The sequence below is a fragment of the Neolamprologus multifasciatus genome, chromosome 6, assembly GCF_963576455.1.
Source record: "Neolamprologus multifasciatus chromosome 6, fNeoMul1.2, whole genome shotgun sequence".
NCBI lineage: Eukaryota > Metazoa > Chordata > Actinopteri > Cichliformes > Cichlidae > Neolamprologus > Neolamprologus multifasciatus.
The window spans coordinates 29,866,626-29,883,302 of NC_140444.1; the positions used below are offsets into that span (position 1 = coordinate 29,866,626).

The 16,677-nt window shown below is 41.2% G+C and overlaps 1 protein-coding gene across 2 annotated transcripts in view; it reads right to left on the bottom strand.

The window, feature by feature from the left end:
* Window positions 1-11,628: 11,628 nt before the first annotated feature.
* Window positions 11,629-16,677, bottom strand: part of LOC146517281 (noelin-2-like) — a 38,802-nt gene continuing 33,753 nt past the window's right edge. For both annotated transcript variants that reach the window (XM_085163104.1, XM_085163103.1), the window contains exons 6-8: window positions 13,046-13,222; window positions 12,762-12,935; window positions 11,629-11,983 (exon numbers count right to left, since the gene is read on the bottom strand). In XM_085163104.1, coding sequence (XP_085019230.1) covers window positions 11,663-11,983; window positions 12,762-12,935; window positions 13,046-13,222 — 672 coding nt within the window. In that variant the 3' untranslated portion in view covers window positions 11,629-11,662. The remainder of the gene's footprint in view (window positions 11,984-12,761; window positions 12,936-13,045; window positions 13,223-16,677) is intronic.

Below are 16,677 nucleotides of genomic sequence, written 5' to 3' on the forward strand. Positions count from 1 at the left end.
CACTGCTCTTGAGAAGATCTGCATGGAGGAATGGGCCAAAATACCAGCTACTGTGTGTGCAAACCTGGTAAAGACCTATAGTAAACGTTTGACCTCTGTTATTGCCAACAAAGGTTATGTTACAAAGTATTGAGTTGTATTTTTGTTATTGACCAAATACTTATTTTCCACCCTGATTTACGAATAAATTCTTTACAAATCCTACCATGTGAATTCATGGATTTTTTTTTCACATTCTGTCTCTCATAGTTGAAGTGTACCTCTGGTGCAAATTACTGACCTCTGTCATCATTTTAAGTGGGGGAACTTGCACAATCGGTGGCTGACTAAATACTTTTTTGCCCCACTGTATTTCAGCAGAGCATCATTGCTGTTGCCTTATTTATGCAGTTTGGTGTAAACGATCATCCTGTAACCTCAACACCATATAATATTCAGTCATTCCTACAACTCTAATAATAACTATGAATTCAAACCTGGGATTGTGGGGTTTCTTCTGATTTCTCAAAAACAAAGTAGGTAAATTCTCATGTTGTTGCGGCCTACAACAAGGTGGTGGCTTACATCCTGATCCTGAGGTGCTGAACCTTGGCTCCACCTTGCGTCTTATACTTTTGATATATAATATGCAAAGCTGGAGCGTCTCTGCCTGGATCAATGAAGATATATTTTATGCCCATCTTAGTTGCAGTAGTAGTAGCATTTATTATTTAGCAGCATTTCTTATAGTGACACAAGTGACTGCAGACAACACGCCTCCATGTGTCACAATTTGGCAGCTTCTTCTTAGGTTGCAGTTTTGTGAATGAAACTTCCCCCCACTTTTCCTGGAGAACAAACACACACCTCCTTATGAACAAATTGTTGTAAACAGACCGAAACAATTCGGAAAGCAACGTCCTTGTTCACACATGATTGTGTGATTGGCAGACAGCCTTGTCTGCCTATCAAAAATAATTGCCTTTTTTCATTAGGCTCTCCTCATTGAAAACCTATACAGTTTGAAGTGTAATCTCCAAACACCATTCAGCATCTAGTGTTTACTGGCTAACGGATATGAATAAAGACATTTTTAGACTAATTGAAAATGAGATGTTGCATTTCAGGGGGATGATCTAGATAAAATAAATTTCCTAGTCTATTGCCTCTGTATAGTAATTATGCTTACACAAAACAAATGCATAGCTTGTGTATCAATTGCTGCAACTCCTAATTTACATCACTATTACTTTCAAAATCCCCCAAAACCAGCACAGCATCACATAATCAGACCTGTGAATTTCAACCATTTCTAGTGATGTTCCTTCTCACAACACAACCAACCAAACATCGTGAGGGGGACATCATTAGTGTTCTTGGTGGAAAGCTTCCCACGGAGGTCCCTGAAGAGAAGATCCAGGTGACAATAAGTGACAAAGACAACGCAGCTGACATCTCTATGAATGTGTGAGAGAGAGACTGAGTAAGGGGTTTACTGCTGGTACTGGAGCTTGATTCTAATTGGCTGGATTTCCCTTCCCAATGTGCAAGGGCTTCTATTAATAGAACAGCAGACGAGCCCGGGTGGAACCTTATGCCTCTCTTTTCTCTCTCAGACCCCAGCATCCTCTTCATTGCTCATTTACACCCAAGCAGGAAAACTATCTGCCACTTCCCTGACCTCTTCCTCCCACCAGCCCATGCTTTCCTCTCAGGCTAGTCTTTCAGCCAGTGTCCTTGTTAGATAGGCTGATCTCTCCATTATTAATTAAACATGATCATGTCTCTCTGTGTGCTTTGCTTTGCATCGGTGTGCCCCACTATCTCCCAAATCGGGATTGCGTTTCTCTTCCAAAGGTCTCTCTTTTTGTCTTTCCTTCCTCACTTTACCTCTCCTTATTCTGTTTCCTTCTCTCCCCCTTCTGTTCCCCTCAGGTGGTCTCTTTTTAACAGCACTAAATTATTCAACAGGCTGATTTCCGCCCAGGAGACAAAAAGCCAAGGGATACTTGGACAGATAGAGATGAATAAATAAAAAGATAAAAATGATATATCCACCTGTCTATTCCTTGCGGAGCAGCATTTTGTCCAAGTCGTGATTGTGTGTCTAAATGAACAGCGTGTGTGTGTGTGTGTGTGTGTGTGGGCGTGTGAGACTGCATCGCTGTGTGGAATTCCGGCAGGTCTTCCGGAGAGGTGCTTCCACTATGCAGAAAATCTGAGCCAATGATGGTGATAGATGGGGAGAAGGGAACCTTGCAGTGGGGACCATGCCAAACTGACTGGGGCCCTGCCAAAGACAGCAGGGAGGTGGCCAAACAAAGGAGCAAGAGATAGATGGTAAAAGTGAGACATAAAGGTGGAGGTGCACAAAGCAACTGGAGTAAATTTTCCAGGAGTCTGTCTGCCTGCAGTCTATCACCGAGATGTGCATTCAACAATATGTTCACTTGTCTCAGAAAGCAGAATAAGCTGTTATGTAACGTGTCTGCAAGGATAACATCACAACCTGCAATACCAGACAACGACCGTGGTTTACTGCATGCAATAAGCAGCAGTGACACAATACTGACACAAGAATCCACACATATATATATGTGTGTGTGTGTGTGTGTGTGTGTGTGTGTGTGTGTGTGTGTGTGTGTGTGTGTATGTTTGAAAAACCTCCTGCTACCTGTGTTTTTAAAAAGTGCAACCATTATTGGATGTGAAGATGACACTAAATTATGGGTTGGTAATTTCCTGTGTGGCTGCCAGGAAAGAGCTGCGCAATTTGGTACTAATTATAGGGGAAATAAAAGCAGTGTCCATTAGGTACAGTTACTTGCTAATCTAATTTTACTGGATAGATAGAAGCCTGATATTTCCCTGTTATTAGTGCCAAATTAGTTTTGCATGGAAATTCTTGAAAATTTGAACCTTAATCAGCTTTTCTTTGGAGGGTAACCCAGGAGCACACAAACATTTTCTGTTAAACTATTTGAGATAATAGTGTCTGCAAAGAAGATGACTCACAGGCTTAGGAAAATAATAAAAATAATAAAAGCTGTTTTTATGCTGTTCCCTCTTATTTTCTTAGAAACTTGAATGTAAATGATAAATATAAGAAGGATTCTGACCTTCAGGTCTGAGAAAGGTCTGAAGCCTGGTTGTACAGAAATCTGTGGAAAAATAACTACAGGACTCACTTTTTTGTAAATAGAAACCTTTCTCGTGAGTTTAGTGTAATATTCACTAAATGCAACTTAATGTTTGCTTTGTTGGTTAAATTTAAGATCAAATAAATGTTTTAGAGCATACTTAATTTGTGCTTGACAAGCATCTGAGAGTCCAGTGTTCTTGGTTCCTCACTCAGATTCATCTCTCACTCGCCATGTCCAGTTTCCAAAAACAAGATAGTAATGGGCAAAAAGGTCAACTCAAGGCTTCAGAAAGGGTTTGAGTCTATTTGGGACAAATCATGGTGGTTCCATTCATCTTTAGAAAAAAAGGCTAATTTTAATTCAAACATTCTAATTCTCAGTTTAAAATGCGGCGTTCCTCAAGACTCTATCCTTGGCCCACTCTTGTTTTTTAATGTATATGTTTCCTGATCAGATCAGTCATAATCATGACATTGCCGTTACAGCTATGCAGATGACACATAGTTATATGTCCCTCTCCAATCCCAGTAGCCTTGACAATTTATTTACCTGCACTTTTCCCTGACAGTAAATCCAATGTATTAGTTACCTTTCTAAAAATTCTACTGCCTGAGCCTACAGGAAAATTAACTCACTGACCAAAATGTCAAACCTTGCACTCATGACAGGGGAGTGATTTTTGATACTGTGCTCACTTTCGATGCACATGTAAAAAAAAAAAAGAAAAAAAAAAAGAAAAAGTTGTCCAGTCATGCAGCTGTTGGCTTAAGCAAATTTCCAAAATTAGATCATTCTTGTCTGTCACAATTTCCAAACCTTATGCATGCTGCTATATATTTTTTCCTTTTATTGACTTGGATATTGCAATGCTCGACAAACAGTGTCAGTCAGACGCCATGTGTAGAAATGTGCCATATACATTTATTACAACTATTGTTGTTGTTGTTGTTCTATGTGAAAACATACGATTTAATGCTGCATCAACAGACTGAATGATTGTTCTTCTGATCGCTTATATGATAAATCCACACATCAACCTACAGCTTTATACCGGCTTTCAGGATTGTTTTTGTGTGTGTGTGTGCGTGTGTATGTTTTTGGTTTTGTTTTTTGTTTTGTTTTTTTAGCCACAAATGACCCTTTGGTTCGCTTATTTCAGAGCCAGCTTCTAAAAAGCAAAAATGCTCTAAACTACATGCCCATATCCAAGCACCAGACAAAGCTAATTGGCATTCACATCATGACTCAGTAAAAGCAAACAGGACTTAGTTTGGATATGATGGGAATTAGAAAAGCCCCCCCCCCCCCCCCCCCCCCACACACACACACACAAAAAAAAACAGGACTGGAAAGGCTACCACATTGAATATACATCATTCAAAACAATTAAAGGAACCCTGCCTCTTTTGCTTATCCACATCGTTTGATGGAAATGAAAATGATCGGTGTACAGAGGATTGAATTTAAAGACAACTTGGAAAATCAAATGAAAAAAATGATGATGCAGGCTAGTTTATTTCATTTCAGTCAGGTAAGTCAAAACGGTACTCTATTCCTTAAGTGACCAGATCAGTATTACAAAGTGTAATTGACTTGATGCTGTACTCTGTTTGAAAAGTAGGGAGTAAAACTGCTGAATGGCTCAGTATGGAGTAGAAAGCAGGTGAGCAGGCAGGTGTGGAAGGTCAGGTGACTGAGCTAGAAAGCATAAAGCCTACCGCTGCATAGCAGGTTATCTGTACAAGGACCTTTTTTATTTATTTATTTTTTCAAAACTGGCCAATAGTAAAATAACAGCATGGTGTGAAGACTGCATACAAAGTCTGCATCCGTGCAGGTTTATTAAGCACAATCTTCACCAGCACACCACCTGCCTTGTTTTCCAGATGGATGGCGTGCCACACACCTACAAATAGAAGTTCCCTATAGTTATTTCAGAGGCAGTTCCTACTAATAAATAACATGAAATGACTTTGTTGGAAATATAAAAAAAAAGGATATTGGCAGTGCTTCGTGTTTGAAGGCAGAATCTGTGAAATAATACATCCATCTGATAGCAGTATAAATCACCACAGATGCTCGAAGCTTCTGTTTTCATCTGAAAAAGGTGAAGGTTTCTTACAGCCTGCCAGTGGCTCATTTCCAATCTCCACCCTAAGGGCCCAATCAGTAAACCCTCACAGACTTAACTGAATTCACCTGGTAAATGATTGAGTGCCACAGGCTGCACGAGCTTGAGAAAGTGTAAACAGAGGTCAGGCAGTATTTGTTGACATGTACAGTTTTAAGAAAAATCCTGTTGGCTCATATCTGATTAAACAATATATGACTTTCATCATCTTGCCATCACAAGAAAAGCAACTGCACACAATTAAAGCTATAAAATTGCTTCATAGTTCCATCTTCCTTTTCCTTGTAATGCTGTGGAGTGACTGATTATGCCATTGTTTGTTTACTGTTTAATTCTCCCAGGCTTTCCCTGGTAAACGTTTAAAGTCACAGCGCTATGAACTGTGGGTAATTCCCTCAGGCAAAGTCTGTAGAAACGCAGACTTGTTGAACAGGAAAGTGTGCATAAAGGGCTTAAAACGTCTGCAATAGAGAGTGCTCATGCATTGCCGATTTAACAGTGGGATAGCCCTGAGCTCTCAAGGACTGAAGGGGAATGTGTTCCAAAGTCTGTGAGTGTGGGCATTGAGATTGAGCCAGCATGCTTGCTCCAAAAGACTTAATTAAGAGACACTTTGCATTTGCAAGTGGAAAGTGAATTGGAATTGAGTCACTATATTAAGTCATAAGAGAAAAAGTGCAGCAGTAAAATCATATTCTCAGACAACAGGACTTGTCTGCACGTGGCCGGAATTATCGTGATGCTGAATATTTCTGATAGTGTCAATAAAAATGAATTTAACTAAGAAATCACAACTGTTAAATGTGATCAAATATATCATGGTCACATTCACATGTGTAATATAAGTAAATCTATTAATGCAGTTAAAACTCTGTGCGCCATCCTGTCCCTAGAGTAGTTCTAGGAGAACTCCCACTTAGAGAAAGTCAAACCCCAAACTGTCATTATCCACCAGTGGATGTCCTGGAGTGTGGTGCCTGTTTTCCAGTGGTCACCTGATCTTCACACCCACACACGCACCTGTGGCTCAACGCGGCTGACAAACACCAACCAAACTTAAGGCCTGGCTGGCGTGGTGTTCCTCACTGGAGTGTTGTACTTACTAGTGTTAGTAGGGATGGGTATCGTTTAGGTTTTATCTGATACCGGTGCCAAACCGGTACTTTTGAAACGGTGCCGGTGCTTAAACGGTGCTCAAACCGGTGCTTAAAGAATGGAGAACACAAAATTGGTCCAAAAACCTCTCATGTTCAGCTGTTTTTTTGTAAAAAGATAACAATGTTAGCCTTTTCTGCAGCTATAGGGCATATATGGTATCACTCTTGGCTGGAAGCAGTGCTTAAACAATGGAAAAAACACAAACTTTGTCCAAAAACCTCTCATGTTTAACTGTTATCCACTTTTTCTTTGGTCATTTTAGCCTTTTTGGCCAGGGTGAAGGGAGTATCTGCCATCAAACAAGAAGACAGCCGCATGTAGCTATGATGGTGTTTGCTAGTTCACGTTACATGCATTAATGTAATAACGTGGTTAGCCTACTCAACGTAAATTACACACGAACAACATTAAGCTACTCACGCAGAGAAGAACAGCTGTTACTGCCATCATCATCCTCATCATTTCTGCTACACTGGCAGGGCTAGGGGACAGGACTCTCCTCTTCGGGTTTTTGGGGGATGTTGCTAACTCCGGTCCGATAACAGGCACCACACCCGCAGTAGATGCGCACAGTGTGAGGTCTTGCAGCAAGCTATCAAATATGGCGCATCACAGTATCAGCTTAAAGCACTTGTTGCAGGCTGGTGAGTTTGCATATTTTGCTGTGAAGTACAGCCAGATTTTGACCGCTTCGTCTTGGGCATTTTTAATCTGTAGCTCTGCTCTAAAAGAACGTACGTACCTGGACCCGCCTACTATCCTCGGAAACGTAAAATGATTGGCTAGAATCTAAAGTGTATCACAGCTCAGAAAAAAAAGCACCGAAATAAAGCACCAAAACGTGCGCTGCTTTTCGGTCTGGTTACTACCGTTTATGATGGCACCGGATACCGGTACCCATCCCTAAGTGTTAGTGTAGCCCGGTTTAGTCTCTTGTTGTTCTCCCTGTGTTCCTGAGTGTTTCTCTGACGTCTGTCTCCATCTCCCTTGTATAGACTTTCTGGGATCTGAACCTGTCTTTCCTGGACCCTTCCCAGTTGACCGTGAGTGAGAGTCCACAGTTGGAGTGGACGGTGTGGAATCTGGATTTGGACTGTGCATAGTGGAGTGTGAGCGTGTGTTCCCCTTTTCCCAGGTCTGGACCTGCACTTGGAATCCTCTTTTCCCCGCCTCACTGTATATATGTACAAACCCACTTGTTTGATTGCATAGTTCAGAGTTCTGCCTTTTGAGTTCAGCGCCAGAAAACGTGACAAAAACTACAAAGCTTAAAATCTGATTGGTCTCCTTTGGGTTTCCTGTGTTAGCTGAAAAGAAACCATGACGTCAGAACATCTGGTGAAGCTGATTCATAAAATGTACGCTGCCAACGGTTAACATTTTGGCTGTTTTGTATCTTGGAATTTTTCTCTTATAGTGAAAACATTTGGTATGAAGGAAGAAATTAACTGTTTTCTTCCCAGGCTGTGAATCCCTCTTTTTACCCTCTAAAGAGGAGAATGTTAACATATGAGTCTGCAAGAATTGACTCAAGTGGCCAGCCGAGGAACTGCAGTTTTTCAGCGCTCACAGCAGCTTGCTTCTTTTAGTCCTGCTGTTTGCAAATTGAAAGATGGAGCAGTTTTGCTCAACCAAAGACTAATATGACCACATTTTGTTGCACATGCTTGTTCAGTTGTTTCAGTTTTGTCACTTGAATTATTCTTCTTGCCATTACAACCTGAATGTAAAAACCTCATTTAGCCCTGTGTATAATTGTTGTAATTAAAAAGCATTGGTGATTATAATCAGCTAATTACTGCTGTTGGAAATGCAGTGAAGGGAGGTGGTAGGATCACACCTGTTCTCTCCAGAGAATGGAAAAAAGCTCAGCCTGTGTAAAAGAAGCCAGTGATGCAGACTCAGTAATGCTGAGTGTTGTCAGCACGGTCTGTAGAGTGAATCCACAAATTTTAGATTAGTGTCCATACACAAGAAATTTCATTTGCTTTAATGTCTCTTCATTTTTGTGCTAAAATAAGTGGATGTTTCTGAGCAGTGACCTGAACTCAAAGCAGTTAGACACAATATAATCACAGTCACCATGGCAACAGAATGGCCATTTGTGATGTTTCCACTGTCTTTATTATCCTCCATCGCTTTCTATCAATCCAATATTTTGTTCATCTTGTTATCCATGAGCCCGCCACCGCCTGTGACTCCTGCCTCGTCTGTACATCTGCTGTGTTACAGTATGCATTTCGTGTATGTGAGCTCATCTGTGCGAATGTGAGTGTGTGTTTCTGTGAGACTGCCGGTTTCAAGAAGCAGCACTGACTAATTTCTGGCTGTGTAATCTCATCATTTTCAGTCCATAACAGCCACTTAAATTATAATGAGCAGGTTAACCTTTGCAGCTGTGCTTGTCCCAAGCTCGTTCAACTCAGATCCCGTGTAACACGGCTGGGCTCTTTTTGATTTCAAGCAGAGGTCCAACCTTGGAAAACAAGTTATCATCAATTTCTCTTTTTTTTTTCTTTTTTTTTGGGGGGGGGGGGGGGGCTTTATACAGCATGCAGTGCTATTATTTTCTTCAATCTTTGACTCTACTTTGTATTGTGAATTTTTCTATTATTATTATTATTATTATTTTTTAACTGAGCCGTCCTGTCATTTCAGATCCTGACATCCTGCCCTTGTGTGTTTTCCTTCTCTGTGATTACCTGCGATACACTAATTTGTATCACAGGGATCTTAGTTACAGGTGTACCATCCTATTCCGAGTGGTCCCAGCTGCCTGACTTTTTGGGATAATAAAAAGGGTGATTTTTTTGTGTGTTTTTGAGTTGTATTTGAATCTGCCTTCCGCATTGACTTGTTACACTCCCTAAAATAATTTTAAAACTAAGAACATTTGCTAAAAATTAGTAAAATGGGCAGCAAGTTTTATCTTATCGTACAGCACCAATGTATCATCTGGGAGACCTCATGACGACTGACCCATTAGCATTTAAAGAGACATCCACATACAGTAAGAAGCAAACTGACGCTTGGTAGCTACCAGCTGAAATTTCAAGGCCCAGCTCCTTACAGTACTGTGAAAAAAGTTTTCACGTGACTCTTTGCAGCAATAATTGAAGTAGTCATTTTCTCTATGACTTTGTCAGTACCTCGTGTTGTCGTGGAAGAAATTTGACCCACTCTTTTGTATATCATTGCCTTCTTTTATTGAGGTTAGCAGGGATTTGTTTATACACATCCACAGAATTTCAATCAGGTTGAGGTCTGAACTTTCACTAGGCAACTGCAAACTCTCTGATTCTTTCTTTTTTCAGCCATTCTGTTGATATGTTTGGGATCAATGTTGAGGCGTTCGCAACTGGCTCAGCAGCTGCAAAACAAGCTCAAATCATCACCCCTCCACCTCCATGCTTGACAGTTAGTTGAGATCTTTGTGCCAATATGCTGTGTTTGTTTATTCCTAAACGTGGCGTTACGGCAGACTACACTTACATTCTTTTCAGAATTTGCTTGCTAGCTCTCCTTTTAAATTTCAATGCACAGCATAAGAGTAAACGTGTAGTTTGACCCGTCAAACGAAAAAATAAACTGATTTTTATCACCATCATGAGAGAAATAAAGTGCAGACAAACTGTCTCCTGATATGCTCACCTGGTTACTTACAAAGCTAAACCTCAAAATCAGATGTGTAATTGCTATAAGAGAAGATTACTCAGTCGATTTTCTCTCTCAAAACTATGAGCTCGATGTTCAAGTTTGCCCAAATTAAGAAATATGTGTGTCCAACACATAATCACTCTAGTAAGTGTAGAAACTGAGAAGGAAAAATGGAGACACACACTAACCACAATTTACCAAGTTTCCTTTGGTACATGGTGGGAATTGTTACTAACATGTCAATCACATAATTTTCCCTTAGAAATGCTCATTTGGGGTTTTTTCTTGCAGAAAAAGGTTTAGAATTCAATTTTTTTGACACTCATTGGGAATGCTAGCACATAAACATCAGAGGCATTTTCCATATACTGTTATTAAGATTGGAGGAACCAGTTGTCTATATGTGGAGTTGTGACTTTTTCAGGTGTTTTTTGTAAGCAGCATTTGTATTGGCTGTCACAGCAACATGTGGGAGACGGTCTACTGACTCATGGAAGCCAGTTGCCCAACCACACTGCTGCATTTTTGAGGAGCTAATTGCAATCAGTGCACTGGTTATAGGAATGGCATTCCAGACACTGTGCGATCGTCACTGCCCTTTAGTATCCATTACACTCTTTATTTTTCACTCTGTATTGAGCTTTTCCAAAGCCATGTTAAAAAGTACCTCACACAACATAGCAAGCAGATCCTGAAAAGCTAACGCTAAGAAGGAAAAATTTAGCAGACTGTCACATGATTGGATGCTGCTTTGTTCTAGAAGATGTGCACTGAAGAGCATCTGCGGCTATTTGAATATACTGCTTACACCTGCCATCCCACGAGGACATCTTTGGTTCCCTGTTTGTGTTTTTTAATCCTCTAAATTCATGAGGCTCCATCCAACCAGATGCCCAAGTGGAGAAAGGTAGAAGGAGAGAAAGCACAAAGCCTTTTTTGTTTTGGTGTATTTGTGTATACTATGTTGTGTAGAGATCAGGACAAAGAAGTCTTGGCAAAGTTTAACAGTAAACTTTATTGAATGAACAACCATGCTGACTGAACACGTCCACGATCACATCACAAACCCGGAATATCTCAGTCAGGGCCGTCGTCATAGCTCGAGGTTTGAAGCGAGGTGAAATTCAGTTCATGAGCTGTGTGTATATATATATATATATTTTTTTTTCCAACAATGCGACCTCGACTTCCAAAGTCACTTCTTGATATACGAGTGGAATGAAACGTAATAGAATATGGATGAGCTCAAAATGTCTGACTTCCTTCTTTTCTATCAGCGTCCCTGCTGCAGAGGCAGTTAATGTCCATCGTCGCGGTGATGAACACTCTTGTCTGTGACCTTTAGACTGGTGTTTGACAACCATGTACTGTGTCTAGTTATTAGCTCAGCGAGCTCTCATCATCTAGAAGTCATTCAAATTCAAACACAGACAGTACTTATTACCTTGTTGAGATGTGAGTTGCTGTTGTGTGCGTGTGTGTGTGCATGCGTGTGTATTTTTGCAAGTTTTGAGGTGTCCTTTAAAAACCTTTCTCCTTCATCTTTACTTTGTTTTTTCATTTTCATTTTTATTTATATCTTTTAGGTGTAAATCTATCCATCGCTCCTGATAACGTGAAACAGTGTGACATTATAGAGGACCTGGTGACCGTTGTTCCAGGTGTACAGTGCTCTCTCTCTGGGGTTGTAGTCCATCATGCTGATGTGGGAGTACTGGTTGTGGAAGGGAATGTCGGTGTATTCGTACGTGGAGGTGTTGGTGTGGTAGGCAAAGTGGACCTTTGCGCCGGCCAGATGGGAGTTGGTGACGTACAGGGTGCCGCAAATCATGAAAGCCTCCCCAGCACTCCGCTTAGGAAACCCCGTGTCCCAGCTGTGGAGGACTTCAAGCGAATGAGGGTCGAGGCGACTCACCTGGAGGCAGAGAGGACAGGGTTGGCAATGATGCCGTCTCACACGGTTGTGAATAAACTGAGGTAAATCTGTAGCTGCAGAAATGGTGAAATTTGTTGAAAGCAGCGTGTTTGTCGTAGATTGTACATGAGAGAGGACTGTTGTTTTTTTGATTTCTAAAGGGCCTCACAGTACCACAGACCGTCTACATAAAAGATGGATGCAACCTGTGGGCTTGAAAAGAGAAGCCAAGGAGCCATAAACCTGTCTTCTTTCTGATGGAGGTGGATGAGAAAATGACCCTACATTTCAACTGATTCAGAAAACACTCAATCACTAGTTTCTGTCTTTACTGAAAACAGCACAATGTTCATTGGTGCATTATGATCCCATTCAGAGTAAAATAGATGATGGCGAGGATATGATTTAGGGCACAGCTAATAACTAACTGTCTCCCCAAAACACAACTGTTGGGTTTTGTGAAGGGTGTTTTTTGTGAGCGTGTGGCTTTTTTGTCGATTTCTGTCGTTTGTTTTCATTGTATTTGCGTTGTGCTTTATTCAAATTCCACTGCATATCGTGTGCTTTTGCTGGATGTTTCTATTTGCTGGTGTTTTCTTAAGATCCAGTACCATACGTAAGATCCTGGCTGTAACACATGAATTTGATGTACAGCACAGCAGCTTCTTCTCTCTGTTTCAGTGTGCTAGTCATAACACTTAAATCAGTCAAAATTTGCTGTGTGGCAATGTGTCTCATGTGTCTCTGTGGAGGAAAGTTAGAGAAAACGGAGACAGACCATAATGTTTCCAGCGTTTGGGATGGAGGTGTAGACAGCCCAGAGTCCTGTCTCATCTGCCATGAGGTCGATGTCAGAGGATCCTCCCCAGCTGTAGGGGAAGGTGTTGTTGTATCCTGCACCGCTTAGGCTACGCTGGAGTAACACACTGCGAGAGCGGAAATGGTACTGAACCTAGAAAGACACACACACACATATGCACGTACATACACGTACAGCATCTCATTTTAGTCGACCGTCAATCATCAGCATCAGCTGTTACTGATCGTGAACCAGTCTCGTACCAGGATGTTGCTCTGGTGCTTGTTGTAATAGAGAGACCCGTTGTAGACCACGTGGCCGGTTCCCGCCCAGGGGTGGGGTAACAGATGCTGCACGAAGTTTTGGCCTTTTGTGAAGTCCCCCATGGTCCTGTACTCTAACACACGCCTGCCCTTATAGTAGCCATCCATCGACCACACCTGTTGGAGAGAAGGCAAAGGAGCACAGATGGCTCATCTATAGCCAGGTCGTAAAATGAACTCCTGCTGAGCAATAAATTCTGTTACGCTTTGAGAGTAATCCATCATGCCCCACCTCCTCCTGCTGTCCAACAAACTGATTAGATCACGACATAATGTACTCAGACTGTCGCAGTTGGATGCTGCAAACCTCGAGTCGGTCAAATCAAGTAAAAGCAAAGGCAACAGGTTGGTATCACCCAGACCTCCAGGTGGGGAAGATAACAAACGCAGGTTCAGCAGGCCTGCCAAAACTCTGGATTTGTCAGCATGCTGAAGTTGTGCGTGTGAGGCCGCAGCAAGAGAGATGCTCAATATACAAAAGGTTATAGGGCTTTTCTTCAGCTGCTTTTCCTGCATCACAAATAGCAAAAAGTGTATGCAAGTCGGTTTTCGGCGAAGGTTGCTCACCAGAAATAACAAAACTGCTTTTTGTCTGTCTCCATCTAGGGAACGCCTGCTCCCCCCCCCCCCCCCCTTATCATATTCCTATTCCAGGACTAGACACTGGAAGCAGTTTTGGCTATGCATTTCCACAGTTTATAACATTCCCGGAGATAATTAGCAGCAATAAATTCTGATCTATCCCAGGTATGGATGTTTGATGTCCACCTTTTTCCCACCTCCTCAATCAAGCTGACCTGAATTTAAATCACCGCCTGATGAAAAGTAAAAACTCAATAATCTTAGTGTAATGAGAAGAGCTGTAAATATAGGACAGGGGAAGAAGTTGTGGGGAGGGAGCAGAAGATGAAAAAGATCAGTGGTGAAACAAACGACCAGAGAAGAAATGGGATGGGTGGAAAATTGAGCGTCTGCAGCGTGGAAGATTAATTACCCGGGGAGGGGACGAGAGGTGAAGCAGATGAAAGAAAAGAGCAGAGAGCACTGGGAAGAGAGAGCATTGTTGGTGAAAAAGATGCTCGTTATGCCCCCCCGCAAAGACTGAAAAGTACTGAGGCCAGATAAAAAGGGGGTGGGGAGGGGGCAGATGAAAAGGAACCTTTTTGTTAAGGGGAAAAAAACCTCTCCTGCAGTAGAACAGCAATTTTTTAAATTACAGTTCATTTGTAGCAGCAATATTTAAAATTCACATTGAATTAGAGACTTTCAGACAAAGGTAACTGATTGCGGTTATTTTGAGGGCCTTCAATAGCAGAGTTTAATTGAGACTCGGCTAGTGGTTTGAAAAGACAATGAAGCAGACTGATTGGCCTCTCCCGCTCCTTCCAGTGCGCTCTCTTCTCTCCTCCAAACACTGATGAAGCTTTCTCAGTTTTAATTCGCTTTTAAATAGGTTTCAAAGGAAGACGAGTCCCTTTGTTTATTGGCAGCTGTAATCTTCTCGTGTCTGAATGCACCATTTACTTTAAATAAACAAGCTCCAGATACTGATTATATAGCAAACGGTGCGCACGGAAAGTGACTTAGGATTTTGTTTTCTTCTTCTGCTTCTAGAGCTTACGTCAAAGTTTTACAAATTAGTGAGCTATTTTCTTTCTGCTCCCCTCCCAGCTGGCCTACTCACATACGCCCTTAAAGGATCAGTTGTATCTTATTACAGTATCCACATGCTGTGAAGTGATCCCTCCCCACTGTGACTACACTAAGAAGGAAAGAATATCCACAGGTCCTGCTCTTTGCAAATATTCATTCGGGAGCACGTCTGACATTTCAAGTGGGTCTCTACTGGCAGTCACATGTTGGTTTACATTTACAGGTTGGACTGCATTTACAGGGCATTTTTAGCATGTAACTGATGCACTGATACACTATTGCCCCTAAAAGCACTGGTCTCAGCATCAGGTGCAATTTAGGGATCAGCATCTCTCACAAGGATACTTAAACATGAGGAGCTAGTGGCCGAATAAACACTGCTGTGATCAGTGGACTGATCCTACTCTGAAACTACTGCCAGTTAGCTTAGCTTAGCAGTTTGTAGCTTCATATAGAGTAGGCTCTTGTATTTATATTTTCTTAAGAGGGAAACATACAGTACTGCGCAAAAGTCACTCTCTTTTTTAAAATATTTTTCTAGGGAAATGGGAAATAGATACAGGGATTTATTGAATGATCTGACAATATACATGGAAATACAGTCTAAATTTGCTAGAGCCACTGCCTGAACTCTCATAGACAAACTCTCTTCTTTAAGTAGTCTTAGAATATTTCTCCAGGCTTGTTAAAGGACATTCAAAGCTCTTTGGTTTTTTGCTGCCTTTTGTTTTGTTCTGTATCAAGATGATCCCACACTGCTTCAATAATGTTGAGGTCTGAGCTCTGGGGAGGCCAATCCATGACTGATAGTGTTATTGTGTGATTTGGCATACCTCAACCTTTTCTCCTGTTCCTTTCTTTAAAAATGGCTTCTTGATACCAAACCTTTCAGTAGATGGATCAACTGAAGCCCCAGATGCAAGGGCATAGATTTGGCATGGACAGAAGGGACACGTCCCCACCAATATCCAGCGATTATTGAATCGTCCCCATCAATAATTTGATCTCTTCAAGTAAAGAAAAACAAAACCGACAGAAAGAAAAGAAAAACGATCTGTCAACGTCTCGTTCACCCAGCGGTGCAGAAAGAGTTAAATTACGTTCTCTACTGGAGTCCTACCTTATATGACAAATATGGCCAATGTGATTGGCTGTGCCTTTCAGTGAGCTCTGTTTAGTTTTAGCAGTGGCAAGCCTGCGCTGCGAGGAGGAGTGGAGGACGGCAGCAACAAGGAAGAAGCTGGATATAAGAGTGTTTCAAAGAAACCTGTAAGTCACTTAAAGTCAAGTTCACTCATAAAATGTATCCGTCATAATAATGTTACAGGCTATGCTAGGCTATGGCCCACTATTGGTTATTTCAGTCTCCCACAGTAACATTTCTAATTTTGATTGAAACTGTCAGAGAAAACGGCTGCCTCGAGTAAGCCAGGATATTAGTTTACAGAGGCTGTTAACATTATATGTCTAACATTAAAATGTTGGTGACACAATAGTTTCATCCTAATGGCACTGACATATTCATAGGGTTAATTTTTGAGACAAAATATTATGAGGTAGTCATGACTTTGCAAATATTCCACCTTGTAGTGCTGTTTGCACAAATTGTTTTAAAAATGCACTCACCCTACAGACATTACTGATGTGTGACTCATCAGCAATGTTTGTATAGTGTGCCTAAAATGTTGCATAATTTTGCTGAGAGATCTTTTACTTTGTGGTAATCTTAGATGAGTGGTTTTATGGACGAAAACCACCAGGTCATTCAGTGTTCCCATAGTGCTAATGTGTAAGAGATGTTGGTGTACTATAACTGAAGTAATGTTGTTAAGTCCTTAAAGTCATATTCTTTTATTGTCATGACTCTATATGAAGCTATTTTTATTTTTGTATGATACCTGATTTATATGGAATATGGC